Genomic DNA, 17,559 nt, shown 5'->3' on the forward strand with positions numbered 1-17,559 from the left:
ATAAAGGGCCATTGGAACACACGAGTGATGGGAGTGATAAAGGGCCATTGGAACACAGGAGTGATGGGAGTGATAAAGGGCCATTGGAACACAGGAGTGATGGGAGTGATAAAGGGCCATTGGAACACAGGAGTGATGGGAGTGATAAAGGGCCATTGGAACACAGGAGTGATGGGAGTGATAAAGGGCCATTGGAACACAGGAGTGATGGGAGTGATAAAGGGCCATTGGAACACAGGAGTGATGGGAGTGATAAAGGGCCTTTGGCTACCAATATGGATAACTAATGTAATGTAATGTAATGGCACGTTTAGAATGTTATTCCGGAATAACGTTTTTTTACTTACCATTAGTTCCTATGAGCCGGCTTCTTTATCTCTTTTTCTTCTTGTCTTTTCTATGCAATATTTACTATATAAAATGAGTAATTAAGATTGTGAATATACACCGGAGGCGAATGTTTAGTGATGTCTGTCTGTCAGTGGAAACGCTGTCTCTTTAATGTACGCAATTGGTTTCTGGCAACACGATGACCGGATGTGGGAACGTCTGTCGATAACCTCGCCTGAGGGCAGCATCATCCAAGCAAAGTGCATCAAAGGCTTTGTAAAGATCAAACCTTGGATGTAAACGTCCGCGTGTAATGCAAGCAGGAACCTCAACCCATTTAGATGTACCGGAGTTACTTGAGTAGCAGAAGAATGAAATAGCATCATGTCGGCTTTGACTGTCCGGTATTCTTAGGTCACTCTAACTTGTGTTCTAACTCGGGAGAAGCGTTTCAACCGGATCTCCCTCATGGCATAGAAAGCTTTAACGCTATACGGTACATGGATGGTTTTATTTCCCATGTAGTTGGTATAACTATAACTCTCAGAATCCTTTGCCTCACAACGGAAATGGCTTACAAAGGTTTTATAAAAATTGTACCTTCAGTGTACTCTTTCCCGTAAGCAGAGCGGGGTACCGGTAAAGTCGGGGCGCCACCTATTACTCGCAAACACACAAATCTGAAAGACTATTGTATCTGTGAGATGTCGTGACGTATAATGTATACAGGCATATAACCTTTTGTTTCTGTAGGTCTAAATGAATATGTGATGCACTTCTTGCCATTTAATACTTACCTATTGTACAGCGCTGCGGAATAAAAGGCGCTATATAAATCAATACGTAATAAGCTGCATACAGGACACATCAGCATACTGATACGCGCAGCGAATGTATGCGCTTCTGTAATACAAAATATATCGCTCTATATATATTTACCTAGATATAGATATACTGTTTTTTTTTTTACATTTTATAATTTTTTGGACTTGTTTAGTTATTTGGTCAAATAGGGAGGTTTAAGTGTCTTTAATCGCTTGTAAAACTGTCTACACCCTCTGTGACGATGGTCACTATATAAATGTTTATGGGTCCAACAGGCCCGTTACTGATTTCTTGGCTAAGTTGTTATCATGGACCACCCAGATCATATCGTATAAAACTTTGCATCCTCGTTGAAGTCTTTCCCTCGTCGGAATTCTCTGGATGACTTTAAGAATCTCTGTTTTCCCCGTATTTTCCCCTTTTACACCAAGAAGTAAAGGTACAGCCGGAGCAAATCGCGAAGCGGTCAACTGCTGGAGACACGCAATGCCCATCGAGGACATCCAGAGTAATAAGTTAGACCTCATTAAAATACATCCTCTCTGGGAGGAGGTGAGGTGCATGCGCTGGAGCGTTTAATTAAACAAAAACACAGGGGGGTAAACTCTCGAGACCATCCATGATCAGGGTTGTTGTTGTGAACCCCGTCAGCTATATGCATTCCTGCGCTGGAAAGTAGAATCGTTGTTTGACAGGCAGAACGGCTTTAATGGTGACTTTTATTTTGTGCTGGACAGCGGTTAGGATCCGCAAGGCTCAATTCACTGCATATGCCCATCGTCTAACGCAGTATGTGGCACTTCGCAGGTTAAAAAAATCTCATCTACACGTGTCAAAAGTTAATTATCCTCTTATATACAGGCAAACCTGCTGACATGACCCCTGGGTCATGTGCACGTGAGACTGTGAAAGAGAGAGCCCTGGGTATGTCTCTGTAGCACAATGCAAGGGCCGATAGGACGGCCACTTCTCCAGATCTGCCCTGTTTACGTTAGGAGTCGGTTAAGTCGGTTGTGTTCCTCTGGGCCGAGGTGTGCAGTCGGCACCCGGCCTGTCATTAGGGAAGCCGACGTTGCATGTTCTGCGTGACGTAGGACCTGTTGTTTATGTAACCCCGTCTATTGTTTATTATGCGCATCTCACATTCCAGCGTATGTTTAATCAGCTGTATCCCTGGTGTCAGGGCTTTCCAAAAACACGGCCCCCGCCTTCCATCCCATCGCCCCGGGCAGGAACGAGCTGCGTATGCATTTAGGGCATTTAGCAAAGGAACGAGTCCCCGTGTGTCTTCTACCCCTCGGTAAACGTTGTAAGCTCCTAGAAAAGAGGGGCATCAGGGGAGGAAAGAAGGACATGAATTTGCCGTCCTAAATGGGAAAGCCTGACTTCTATAAAAGCGTCCAGTGCTAAACTATCGACAACTAGATTGTAAGCTCACCAGAGCAGGGCCCTCTTCTCCTTTTGTACCAGTTTGTTATGGTGTGTGTGGTTTCAAATAATATGACCAACAGCGCTACGGAGTCTGCTGGTGCTATATTAATAAATGCAATGAATATGCAGAATGGCCTCTCCAGCACACACCTCTGGCACTATATAGCTGTGTGTGTGTGTGTATATATATATATGTGTGTATATATATAATATACTTCACACACACACTAGGAATGTGCAGAAAGGTGACCTCCTGGCCGTATGATTTGGGGGAAGTACAGAATTATATTGCATTCCACTCGTTTTCTTTTTATTTTCACCAGTATTGACTTTTGAGTAAATTCCCCTGGAAACCCCATCCTTTTCATAGTAACCTGAAACATCAGTTTCCTCAACTATTTACTTTTTACGTGCAGTTTTTTCATGCAACCCATGTGATTATCCAACCCACGTCTATGTATCCGTGTATGTATGTTGGGGGGCCTGCCGCACATTTGTGGGTCTCTTTTACTCCACGGATGGCCATGTTTATAAATCACAAAGTAGGAACATCTACTCCGTGTATTGGGACAATTGTCCCGAGTTAAAAGCCTGAATGGTGGTCCTTTCTCAGCGGGCCGCTGGCCGGGATGCAGGAAACATTTGTTTCCTCTTCAGCGCAATCATCTAAAGAAGCCTTCATTGTGTTATCGTCACGACCCAGCGGGTGGACGATCGGGTCACCGAGGACATCGGGATGCCGAGCCAACGTTTATTTCTGGCTGCATGGGAAGATTGGCGATGTCTCCTAAACCTCCCCATTTACATTCCCAAGAACTGCAGAACTTGCATTCTTAGCTTTCCGAGGAAGCTTCCTTTCCGTAAGAATTATTTGTAGCGTAATAAGGTGGCATGAATATCAGGAAGCGTAGGAATTATCTGACAAACAGATATATACTGTATATAGATTTAGAATGCTTGAGTGCATGCCAAGAGGGTTTCTCAACCGGATACAGTGCCTTGCAAAAGTTTCCCCCCTCCCTTGGCATTACAACCTGGAATTAAAATGGATTTGTTGGGGGGTTTGTATCGTTTGAGTTACACAACATGCCGACCATTTTGAAGATGCTAATTTTTTTTTGGTGAAAATGAGAAATAAGAATAGTTTTGCATGCTCAGGTTATCACCCCCACAATGCTTTGTAGAGTCGCCCTTTTTCAGCAATTACAGCTGCGAGTGTGTAACGTGGGTACGTCTCTAAGCTCGGTACATCGATACGCTGGGATTTCTGCCCATTCTTCAAGGCAAAGTGCTCCCGCTCCTTCATGTTGGACGGGTTCTGCTGGTGTCATACCGCGGCTTCTCGGATGGATTGAGGTCTGGGCTTTGACTTTTAAACGTTTCCCCTTAAACCACTCGAGTGATGCTTTAGAAGTAAGCTTCAGCGCATCGTGCTGCTGGAAGGTGAACCTCTGTTCCAATCTCAACTCGGGAAGACTGAAATGGGTTTCCCTCGAGGATTTCCCTGTATTCATTGCCTTTCATCATTCCTTCAATCCTGACCCGTTTCCCAGTCCCTGCCGATGAAAGACACCCCCACAGCTGCCACCACCGTGCTTCACTGTGGGGACGGTGGTCTTGGGGTGATGAGGCGTGAGGTTTGCACCAGACATAGCGTTTTACTTGATGACCAAAAACTCTAAGATACGTATAGAATAGTATGCAGGACTGTAAGATGTACATTCCATCTCTGCTTCTGATCTTAGTTTTACGTCTAGTTTTAGATTATGACCGCTTGTTCCATCAGTTTCTGTGCAAGAAGGCCGAGCTGCTTAATGCAGGCTTCAGACAGGGAGGTGACTCTTTAAAGAAACATCTTTAACATAATCATACGTTATACAGGTCCAGCCCAGCTATTCTTGGTAATGAAGCTCGCCGGGGCCCTTCTTAATGTGTTAGTTCTATCAATAGGTCACACGGTTGCATTAAAAGTCCCAGTAAAGCCCCGCCCATAGTCCCTCTAGCCACACCCCTTAAAGCACAAGTCTCCCTCTCTGACCATTTCAAATGTTGTGTGATGGGATCATGATTTTCATCAGTCATCCATTTAGTAAATAGAGAAATATTTATATAAAAATAAGCTGGACTCAGTTTGTAAATTGAGCATCAGTGTAGATTAACTGGTGAAATCGTGCATTTCTGATTTTATATATATATATATATATAATAATATGCAAAAATGTCCACTTCTTACAGTCCATTCATTCAAAGGGTCTCACAAAACTACAGCCAACAGACCAAGTTCTCCGAGATCCTCCCTGCAACAAACGATATTCCGGCGAGCACAATGCATGCATCGGGAATTAGTTGAATGGTTTTTACACCATCAGGGATATATCATTGATTGTAAACCTGATTGTATAGCAGATAACAATATAAACATTATATATACATTATACTAACATTTACGTGATATTGAAAGCGGTTTGCAGGAAGAGGGCATCAGACTGCACGGGCTGAGGATGTATGATTCACCTGGGGGGGGGGGATATCTGTACGTCTCTCCCCCACATCCTTCCTTGGGAAGACGAACTGTCATTTTTGGCAAAGTACAGGTTCTTCTGTGTAATCCCTTCTTTAAGACTGTGTTACATTAACAAAAGTGCCTTCCCGTAAATGCTGCAACGCTTCATGTTACATAGTTTTACACTTTGCATGAGTGTCCTGTGTATCCAAAACGCTCTATTGCGTGTGTGATTTTATATATATATATATATGTATATATATATATATACCGTGTGTATGTATGTATATATATATATATATATATATATATATATATATATATTATATAATGTGTGTGTGTGTGTGTATATATATATTTTTCCTCCTGCATATACCCACATGAGCCAAGTAAACATTGGGGTAAGTTGATAATGAAAGGCACCTTGGCTATTGCTTTTTCTTTATCTTTATTTTCAAACAAATGTGCGATTTGATTAGGGTTCATTTAGACGCTTAGCATTATCTCTGACATTTATGCGCAGACACCAGTAATAACCTTCCCCATGCGCTGGATACATCTCTCAACATCACCTGGATGTCCTGCTATTTCTACATTGATGGAAGTAAGTTTAGATCAGTTAGTTTTATCTTGTCAGTTACTCGGCACCTTGTTGCAAAATGATTCCTATGATTTAATAGAATATTCTCCGTTAAAGGAAATAACTGGGACTGGTTCATTTTTAAGATTTATTTCCACAAGCGAAGGTTCCCATATTTCCTTAGATTTGTGCTTATTCCTTAAATCTGAGTAAATACCATTTTTTCCATTGTACATTGGGATTGAAACTGAGCTGGCTTATTAATTGAACTGGTAACAGCTCGATGTAATGAGACCAGAAGGATAAGTGATGTTTCCAAGGCAAATAAGGAAGAATTTGTGGCTGGAGAAATTTTTGACACTTGTTTTTTTTTTTTTTTTTTTTAGAAACACTATTTGGAACCTGGTCAAAATAACCCTTTTCTCTGGAGCTTTAAACCCCACAGGAAAAACCTTTTTAAGACGTTTTATCGGTTTCTATGGCCACAGCCAGTCGGTGCCTGCTTTTTGTGTCACGTGACATTTAAGCATTCCCAGCAAAAATCATGAATTAGACAAAATAAAGTAAAGTAAACGACCTTTAGCAGTAATGGGAACGCTTTGCCTGATACTATGTTTTTGTTTAAGAAAAAAAATTGTTAAATTTAACGTAGTCGGTGGAACAGCACCTTGAAGCCAGTTTTTAGAGGAAGTGAGCGTTCTGTCGTAGGCGTGTGAGTAGACGGCCCGATGTCATAAACCTCGTGATCCATGAGAAATGCGGACAAATGGCAAGAAGAGGATGATACAACGACGAAACCGTTGTGAGAAATCAAAAATAACGGGACCTGTAAATTTAGGATTCACTTCGATATTTAAGAGCTTTGTGTCTGAAAAAACACTATCTACAACGCAGGCGATTTAAATCTGTGTGCAAACCATCCCAAACCATCCCAAACTAATACCCGGGATCGGAAATAACAACCACGCCATGCAGAGTCATGTTTTATGCACAGGATGAAGATGAAAGGATGCGTTTGTTTCATTTACAGCTCAGAAGGTTCTACAGATTAGATCCTGACCAGAATAAAAAATGGTTTCTTCAGTATAGATAATAGTGTATTCTACATTTTTACCATGTTAAATGATGATATAAATCTATATAGTCAGGTTTCCGGTGAGGATGTGAGTGAGATTTTATGCCGTGGGCACAGTCCTCCATAGTGTTGATCAGTGATCTCCCTCTTGACCTACATGATGCCGGATTGCCTAGTAGGACGATCGGCTCCCTGCGATGCGACAGAAATGCTGCTGCCCCCCTGGCACCCTTTGCCTAGTCCGTATGTATTTTTTCACATTTAACCAACCCTCCAAGTGCTAGAATCAACAAATCTAATGTAGGACACATTGAAATCTGATTCCATATGAAAAAAACTTGGACTGAATATTGTATTATCTGGTCCCCTCTTCTAAGGCGTTCCGTCTCGTATAAGAGAATCAAAGCCTGAGATACCGGTAACCTCTCCATTGTTCCAGTAACGTGTTTGATACTGAAACAGAATCTTTAGTAACCTTTTCAGCAAACACATTAATAATGTCTGCGCTATTTAATTGGCTTGGCTAGGCTTCTTGGGTTACCGTGATTGTAGCCACTGCATTGTGTTGCACCTTGTCTGGCCAGGGACATGGGTGTGAAGCCTCTGACTGTGTCCGGTCACGTTGAATCCACTGTGCGTTATTTACAGAGGGTCAGATGAAAGGACCGGGCATTACCATGTCGTCTAGGGGCCACTGTTGGCTTCATCCTTGGCTGCTCTGTGATAGAATTAAATAGGGTTGTGTTGAAGATGCTCCATCTCACCCCGGCTGGGCAGTCCTATCGCCTTCCCCCTGTACTTTAGTCTTTAGCAATGTTTGTCCCACCGGGAGGCAGAGACATTATGTTAATGAATAATAATTAGAGATGATCTAGCCATCATATGCACCTGAAATTTACATTGTGCCCAGCCCTAACCCCCCCGCAATCCTCCCATGTGCGCCCCTTTTCTCACCCCCAGCTATTTTCCGAGCCGGAGATGAGTTTGGCGGATTACATCTTCTTTTATGTGATATACTTACATTCGGACGGCTTGGCAAATGTCACAGGGGTCTAACGAGACCCCCTCCCTGTGCGTTTGTCTGGAAAGCGTTCCATTGACTTCAATGGGAGCACTTTCCAGTCACTGATTGGCTGCTTGAAGCAGCCAATAAGGGGAGATTGTCCCACCACGGAGGAGGCTGGATCCGCAGCTTCTCTCTGTACATTTTTTGTTTTATCTTTTTCAATAATTCATATTAACGTACCCATAAAGTACTTCGATACGCATTACAGAGCAGCGACGCCATTAACTGGGTTGGAAAGCATGATGTCTGGACTCGCGTAACCAACAGAATAGTCTCATAAATGAATTATTAGGTTGCTGCTGCAATCTACCTATTGACTTTTGGCATTATTTGCCATCTTCAGTGTGTTTAGCGAGCATTATGTGTTCCAGGCGCTTTTTGTCTGATGGGAAGGCTGACCTCCTTCGCCTAACAATTGTCTACGAGTTTGAATTATCTTTATAAGCATCTGAAAAAAAAAGAAGTTGTATAACAAGTGATGCAATAGCCATTGGAGAACCAAATCTAAACAAATAAGCATTATGCACGACTGAGATTTGGCTGCGTCGGGCTATTATTTGGGGATCGAGCTGTGACTGTGACTCACGTCGTGTTCTCACAGTTTGGAAAGACTGCGAGTTGCTCAACACCCGATTGTTTAAGTCTTTTAGGTTTCACTCAAAGTGAAATAATGTGGACAATTACACAGAAAAGTGTTGTTATGAATATATTGGTATTCCTGACGTTTTTTTTTTTGAGCGTGTTGGGTTCTCCGGCTCCACAGGGGGGCATCACAGCTACAGAGATGGGCTTAATTCCCATCATGTCTGGAGCTCTGCTCCTCTCCCTCCATGGCCAGGAGGGTGCGTGGCATGGAGTGACGAGCGGGCAGTCAATTACTGCTTCCCCGCTTTTATCAGGGCAATTATCAGCCATGCAATCCAGTCATAGTAATATGGTCAGTGCTTTTTTTTAATCTTGTATTTATAGAAGCCTAGAATTTGACTGCAAAGAAGGCCCGTCTTGTATGCACGTTTTTTTCTGTAAACACTTAAAGCTTAATCGGTCCTCTGTCTCATCTTAGATTCAGGAGCCGTATGCCCGTCTCATTCATGTTTTAATTCCGTCGCTGTGTTACCCTCTACCACTTCTGATGGGAGGCTGTTCCACTTGTGTACCATCCTTTCAGTAAATAAAAAAAAAAAAAAAAACTTTCCATCTAAGCCTCTGATCCTCTAGTTTGACTATGATCTCTTGTCCTAACATTTCTCCTCCTTTAAAATAAACTAGTATTTAAGTGTTTGTATCACATCTCCTTTTTCTTCTTTCATCCAAGCCGTACACATTAAGCCCCTTTAGTCTTTCTTTGTACTCCAGAGTCTTTCAAAGGTTGTGATACTTCTTAAAGTCGATGTAAAGTATTGGTGGGGGGATAACTTCTGACTATGACTGCTGGTTTGCTTTGTTTGTTGAGTTTTTCCCTGTGTGTGGCTTTTTTTTTGTTTGTGACTTTTCTATTTCCTCTTTCTACCCTTATTTACCTTTTGCCCCGTACCATTACCTATGGGTAAACCTTTATTCTCCCACGGTATTCACAGCTGCTGTTTCATTCACTCACTAACACCATCCAAGCATGGGGGTCGGTTCACTTAAAAGCAGGTCCAACCCCAGTGTGCCTCTGCTCCAGAGAGAACGTGGCTGGCCCTGTGTAATGTATAGTTAAATCCGTGACATTTCACCCACTGAACTATACATTCTACAGGGCCAGCTCAGCCCTTTGGAGAAGACTGCTAGTCTTGGTTCTTCATAATGCATAGTGAGGTCGCTGAAACCACATCTCTCCTTTTAGTGAATAGACCTCATGCAGCAATGTTATGTCGCCATCCAATAGCATGCGGGGCTTTAGGAAATCTTCTAAACCCTAGTGGGGTTCGCCACAAGTATTTGTTTATATGAATTCCCACCCAATTATTCCACTTGTGTATGGAGCCATATGCATGACAGAGGTGGGAGCGATTGTTGGAGGTGTGCTTGCATTCATGTAACAAACAGGAATGGGTTAGAATTGAATAACAGGGTTCTGTTGCTAAGCAGCACTATTATCTTATTTAAAACTGTAAAGGGGAGGCTCCCGCAGGTTCTCTCCATGTGCCATTCCTTCTGTTCTCACAGCTCTCTGGCGTTCTCTCCCAGCCGGATCATGGCCCAAACAGAGACAACCTCTGGTCAACAAAACCCTTCCTTGTAGAAATAAGGCTCCCGTATGAGATGTTGGGTGCAATTTGGGGCCTCGTACTTATGCAATGATGTCACATTAACATGCTTTGCAACATCATTGCTGCGGTGTTCCAAGCTCCAGATTTTAAATTACTTAAAATAAAGCATTAAATATTAATTAACTTCATACTTTATGGTTTCTTAAGTAACTTTGAGCAGAGTATTGGATGTTCCCATTTATATGCAGCTTTTAGGTAGTAGGGAGGAGAAAGATGAAGAAGATGAGGAGAAACAACTGTTTCGGTTGCCCCCTTCGGAAGCAGCACTAGTTGTTATATTGTGTGACTCATCTTAAGTGGAACAGCACCTTTAATTATATCAAGGGATACTATCTTGATTACACTATGTTAAGACGCGTTAACATACGCACCATACTTTACCTCTTCCACCATGCAGCCTTCCAAAAGTTCACCTTCTTATCGTCGGCGACCCCACAGAGCAGAGAGAGGCTTGTATTTCATGTTCTGATTACCGCACGTGGGATATATGAGCTATTCAACCCTCTGTAGGTGATAAGTTTACTTTAAATAAGTGGTCACAAGTGCTTGCGCGGTCACGGACAATTTGCGAGATTGTTTTTATTCCAATGCTAATAAGGCACGAATCGCTTGCACCCGTGACAGCTCTTTAATGAGCTCTTTCGCCGCAGCGAATGAATGAAACAGGTGAAGGGACCTTAAACTACACGCACCGGTGTGAATTAATCCGAGAGCCATTACTGACTGATTAGCATTGCTTACATGCAACCTTTAATACAGGGCCAGCGACAGCTGATTTCTATAATTTACTTTAGCTTGAAGAAACAGATATTTGATTTGCTTGATTCTTGTAAAATAACCCCTAAAAAGTGGTGTGAGGCATGTAGCTGTAGATTATACTCGTTAACTGGTAACATGCTGTATCCCTTATCTCTTATAACAGGGGTGTCCAAGTTCTTTCTGCAGGGGGCCACCTCATCAGAAATGTATGTGTGCGTGGGCCATACTCATTTTTCACTGAGAGAAAATATGGCCTTTCAGCTTTAAAATGCATATTAACACAGGGTTAATTTGGTCTACTTTTATGTCATTCTATCGATACTAAATTACTTAAACAGTAAAACAAACCATTTAAAACAAGTTAAGCCAAATAAAACTGCACAAGGCTGGAGCACACTGTGGGTACAAGCTGGATTTAAGTTGATCAGGGCCGGATTAAGAGCATCACGGGCCTGGCGCTGAGCAATTTGGTGGTCATTTTATGGAAATAGATAAAATCCTAACTCCTCGGCATCCATGCGTACTGGATAAAGAGGACATCAGTGCTCGGCAGATAGTATAGGATAGAATCTTATGTGATGGGATTGGGAGTAATCGGTACACACAAAAAAATCATCATACACGGGACGCCTGCCCCCGCTCTCCTCCGACATGCTCTTCTCCCCGTCCGCGAGGAACTCTTCCGTGTGACTCCGCCCCCTTGGATGTCACGTCTCATCTTCAAAGGGCATTAAGTGGCCGGCGGAGGCAGCCGCAATATCATCTGTGTTCTGGCCCACCAGGAAATCTCATTTGGCCCGCGGGCCGCATGTTGGACATCCCTGTCTTATAACATTATCTCATAATCACTCGTCCTTTCTATACCTGTGCGCCATCTGCCCTTACTGGTGTTTATGCCCTGATATATATATATTTTTTTTGTTCCGTGCTTTGCTGACGGCTTTTTGCTTGTATCTCAAGTTGTCGGAGCTCGGATTTCTCACGGCCCGTCTCGGTCACAGCGCGTTATTTCTGTTCCTAATAGGACACTCGCTCGTTAATCAGCCACTTGTGCGCTCCGGCAATATTTCCAGTTTATTTCTTAATCTTTTGCTCAGTGGATGAATCGACGGTAATTTCCATTCTTACTGTGTTCAGATTTTATTGCAAAAAAAACCAAACACAACACATCGCACATGCGGCTACAGCCTTCTTCACTCGCACTTTCCTCTTATCCTCACGTGCATATTTCTACAACGCAAACAAAATGCTGAACAGGCAACAGTTTCCGTATCCTACGAATGAAGGCGTATGTCGAAACAGTTGCTCTTAAGTGGGGCTTAACCTTGACATTCAGAAGAAAGAGGGCAGGAGGCGGCAGTTTACTAAATCCAGAACGGAATATACTTATGTGGACATGTCAAAGAAACGGACACAAGGCGCATCACTTAACCCATTGTACAGCGCTGTGGAATATGATGGAGCTATATAAAACAAAACATAAATAACTTGGAACCATGGTTACATGATCTTACCGTGAACCTTAAGAATTAAAGTACAAAATGATGTCATGCATATTGGCTACCAGTAATATTTAGCCGTGTTCACTGATCATTAAAGTCAGCACCAATCAGGTTTATCAGAGATCTGAATCCAGCACCACCGACCAATATATTGCTTGATCCACTTACAGGGCCAAGCCCGTCTTTTTCTTCTCAAGGATCAGCGTTGGCTTCACCAATGCCTGCCCCACATTTCACTTAGAAATACTACTCCTTTTCTACACTGCTGCCCCCATCTCTTGGCAGGCATCACGGGTGAGTACACCGCGCATGTGCACACATGCCAACATACCATCACAGAAGCTCATCTATCCCTGAAACCCACCGGGTGCCGTATAAGACATGCCTGATCAGGCGGCAGGGGCTGTGTACTGCACGTTCGGTGGGTGGTGAGACCACTTCTGCAAATACCCCCCTCGCTGTCATGAGTTGTGTGAGTTAAACTAAAACACTGTGTACTCTGTACTGTCGTATGTAAGACAGGTTCATCTAAAGTGACTGTATAGATAACCCATAAAGAGAGCACAGAAAGAATTCAGTAAGGGTGTTAGCGATGCTGGAACTGTCATACACTAGTGGCCAAATGGGGAATTGCAGGTAAGCACACTTCTAGTAGTGGTCTAAAATCTTCAAATCCCACTAGCCTCAGCGAGACGCGGCTTCAGAAAAGCCACGGCATTCCCAACACACAAAACACAGCAGGTAGACCGTAACATCCTGGGGGCTATCGGTTTGGTAATTCAATGTACAACCCCCCCCCCGGTGACAGCTGCACTTAAAAAGAAAAAAAATAATAATAATAAAAAAAGGAACAATATATTCCCAAAAGAGACAATTACTTTGATTAAAATATGCATGTTCTGTTCTCAGGCTTCAGCTCATGTGAGCTGTCAGAGGTATTTCACCATAGTGAGTCACGGTATGATTATTAGTAATTGGGGAAGCGGAGCAGCGGCATAAAATATTTTACTTATTCCATTGTGTACAGCGGGGTAAAAGTGAATTTTGAATCACGGCCCACATGCTATTGCGGTCTATCACATTAATGCGTTCGTGTGCAGAACAACCCCTGTCGTCTTAGTGATTCTTTGTTCGCTTTACCTTCAAAGTATCCATCTGACGAGGCTTGGGGGGACGCGTTACGCATTTTGTAAATCATGTCTGATGGGAGAAAATAGAACTGAAAAGGACTGCGTTTATTATAATATACTAGAATAAAGCCACAGAGGAGTGTAAATTACAGGGGTATGTTTCAGAGAACGGTCATGTTGTTTTTATATTTTACTAAAAACTTATTTATAATGTAACATCGATGTGACAATTAAACTCATTACATGGTTGTTGGTGTATGACAACAGCCCTGTCCGCAGGGTAGATATTCATCTGTCGCCGGATTTCATCTACTGCGGTCCTCAGTGACTCCATATTCCTGAAGCTTGCGGCCATCAGACTTACCGGTGCGTTACTGGTTAATGGGACAGTTACGAGAGATCTGTGAACTCCCCAACTGGTCCATTTACACTATGGAGGGCTGTGCAGAGCCGGCACAGCCTCCTTAGCATGCTCTTCCCTGGCACCACAAGTCCTTAACCCCTTAATGACAAAGCCCGTACATGTACGGGCTAAAAATGCATTGTTTTCAATGGGTTTAGGGACTGCCCATTGTCCTTAAGGGGTTAATAGTAGGTCGTATCCCAGCGAACAGCATAAACCCAGCGGCCGTTGAGGGGGTAAATCTATTACTGTTTCCAGACTCCTTGGGCTCTTCGGAGTGGTTTTGTGTAACACTCCTAGCCCGGGCCCCCAGGTCGTTGGTCCGTTTCACGGATATCTCCCTGCAGGGACAGGAAGTTGAATGCATGCCGTATTTACATCCACGGCTTTTAGTTTCCCATAAATAATTAAGACTAATGGATATATAGTGAAAATGTTCACAAAGCATATAGGTAAACATTGTTCTAGACTGTTGAGCAGTGAGTGGACTTTAAAAGGAATACCGTTAAAGACTGAGTGAGGGCCCAGGTGAGGAGAGTCTACTCAAGTCTGCTAGATTGAAAGAAACCATGCTTGTGACTCCTGGGTCTCTCCTGCTATTATCTCCCTCCTTGAAATCTCATGCCAAGTATGGGCTACTAAAACATCGTCCTGTTGTCAGAAAACACAGCTCGTGTATCTCACTTATTTGCTATTCCACTTAAAAAGAACATCCTTCTGGCTAATGCCCATGGCAGAGGATTGCTATGAGTTGGCTTCTCAGTATTGCATGGGCGACCTAAACATGCTTTTACTAACCTGCTATTCCTGGGTTTAAACCCTCCCAGTGCTGTATACAGTAATAACACTCCCCCTGCCCCCAGAGCTGTATACAGTTATAACACTCCCCTCCCCCAGCGTGGAATACAGGTATAACACCTCCCCCCGCGCTGTATACAGTAATAACACTCCCCCCGCCCCCAGCACTGTATACAGTAATAACACCCCCCTCCCCCAGCGCTGTATACAGGTATAACAGCTCCCCCAGCGCTGTATACAGGTATAACACCCCCTCCACCCAGCGCTATATACAGGAATAACACCCCTCCCCCCAGCGCTATATACAAGTATAACATTCCCCCCAGCAATATATACAGGTATAACATTCCCCCCAGCGCTATATACAGGTATAACATTCCCCCCAGCGCTATATACAGGTATAACATTCCCCCCCAGCACTATATACAGGTAAAACATTCCCCCCAGCGCTATATACAGGTATAACATTCCCCCCAGCAATATATACAGGTATAACATTCCCCCCAGCAATATATACAGGTATAACATTCCCCCCAGCAATATATACAGGTATAACATTCCCCCCAGCAATATATACAGGTATAACATTCCCCCCGGCAATATATACAGGTATAACATTCCCCCCGGCAATATATACAGGTATAACATTCCCCCCGGCAATATATACAGGTAAAACATTCCCCCCGGCAATATATACAGGTAAAACATTCCCCCTGGCAATATGTACAGATAAAACATTCCCCCCGGCAATATATACAGGTATAACATTCCCCCAGCAATATATACAGGTATAACATTCCCCCAGCAATATATACAGGTAAAACATTCCCCCAGCAATATATACAGGTATAACATTCCCCCCAGCGCTATATACAGGTAAAACATTCCCCCCGGCAATATATACAGTAATATTTTCACCCCCCCCATGCTGTATACTGTATACAAGAATAACACCCCCCCACACACACACACAGCTCTGTATAGAGGACTAACAAACTACCAAGCCCCCAGGGCTGTATTACAGTAATGTCATTCGGCGCCATCAATTTCCACAGCGCTTAATACAATACATATATTCAAGGGGTCTGAAAAGACGAGAATTGACCAGTTGCGTGATATGTTGCATAACTTTCTCTGCTCAAACACCACATTGAGCTGATGCTTTATAACGATGCTAATGAAGTCTGTTCTTCCATAGACTGTTATTAGTCAGAGTGTCAGGTTGGATGACTTAGACTGAGCCATTCAATTATTAACTACAGGCAGTATAAGGAGTCAGGGTCTATGTCTAGTAGAAAATAGGACGATATTTCTGAAAATGTATATTTTACGGTAATAAAAACATTTGGCGGGATTTTCTCTGTAAGAAAGACCCATGAGAATCAATTTCTATCCAACGTGTTAGGTACCAATTAAGAAACGGTGATGTGTAGAGGCAGGGAAATATGCCAAATAATTTCACCTGTTGGCTTTGTGTCTGTGTGTGTCTTCACAGCTAAAGCGTGATCCACCAGAAACCATCCCCGATCTAACAGCCCTTGTCAGAGAGAAGTATGCAGCCATTCAGAGCAAGAATGCGGTGGATGACCTTAAAAAATGCGGAAGATTCCTGCAGTTTAAGGATCAGGTTCGAGAGATGAGAAAGCAATGTAAGTGACACCCCTTTCCCCTCTGGCTTTGTTGGAGGGTCCTCTGTTGCAAAACAACAAAAGGCACTCCCCAGAAATGTCTGTGATGTGTCAATATGGCTGTAAATCTAGAGGATACCTTTTGTGCTCCTGAATGACACCAGTCTGTTCCATCTGGTCAGCCCCTGGGTAGGCGTTTGTTAAAGAGAAAGCTGGCCTGGTGGGTTCCCCTTAGCCCTGTGAACCTGTAACTTTTAACAAATATTTTAGGGGTGATGTACTGTATACGGTGGTCCCTGATCAGAGTTTGAAGAGTGTTCCTATATCGTAGCATCTAATGGTATGGTCCAGTCATTGGCCGATAGTGATAAGCGCATTCTTGAAAGCCTCTGTTAGCAGGTACGTCCAGCTTCTAAGGAAAGCTTTCTATGCATTTACCTCCTTCATATTCAGAGCTGGAAAAATCCACTCATCCAGCCCAAAAATAGCGTGGACGAGGAGGACATGTCACACGAGGTCTATTTTGAGCTCCTTTTTAGCAGTCCATAAAGTAGGAGCTTTCCTGAGCCAGAGTTACATCTTGTCATTGACAAAGCTCAAGTTGCAGCAGTCACAATCTCCTAGGTTTTGATACTTTATAACTAAATTGTTACTTCTTGGGAACTGTTGCGTTTTTAGAGCCATTGACATAAAAACCCCTCCCATCTATCAGGATTCATAAATACGGAAATCCCTTGTTAATACAGAACCCTTTTCTTTTATACATTAATAATGGTGATGTGTGGGGGAGGGATACATTAGCAGTATGTAAAGAGGTTGGCAGGGTAATAATGATGATAAAAAGTAATGATTATGAACTTATAAACTCAACTTAAACAAATGTCATTAATCAACTTAGAAACGGTTTGGCTGAGAGTGGTCTGTGGGTTTGTGCGTCCGTTTGTTGGGATAGTGATCAAAGCTGAGGGTAAAAGATGGTGATTTTTAGTGCATGTGCTGGTAGTAGTTTGAATTGTAATTAACTGAGGAGAGGGCTATTGAGTCATTATCTTGCCATTACAAGTAGATCTGAGGGATGTCTTTCCAGCCCAACATACTGACGTTACGATACGCTAACAGACAATCTTGGGCTGCGTTACACAGAAAGGTTGGACAGATGGGTTAATTTGACAAATGGACTTTGGGTGATTATACTTTACCATGTCGCCTTCTAGAGGAATCCGATCAGCACAGAGGGCAATGAACCTCTAGGTGATGGGTTTATGATACGCTGT

At 43.0% G+C, this 17,559-nt stretch overlaps 1 protein-coding gene across 1 annotated transcript in view; it reads left to right on the forward strand.

The window, feature by feature from the left end:
* Positions 1-17,559, forward strand: part of NSMCE2 (NSE2 (MMS21) homolog, SMC5-SMC6 complex SUMO ligase) — a 91,240-nt gene that overhangs the window by 24,346 nt on the left and 49,335 nt on the right. Inside the window, exon 4 of the mRNA XM_053466450.1 lies at positions 16,153-16,306. Coding sequence (XP_053322425.1) covers positions 16,153-16,306 — 154 coding nt within the window. The remainder of the gene's footprint in view (positions 1-16,152; positions 16,307-17,559) is intronic.

This window comes from Spea bombifrons, chromosome 5 (assembly GCF_027358695.1).
Source record: "Spea bombifrons isolate aSpeBom1 chromosome 5, aSpeBom1.2.pri, whole genome shotgun sequence".
NCBI classification, from domain to species: Eukaryota; Metazoa; Chordata; class Amphibia; order Anura; family Pelobatidae; genus Spea; species Spea bombifrons.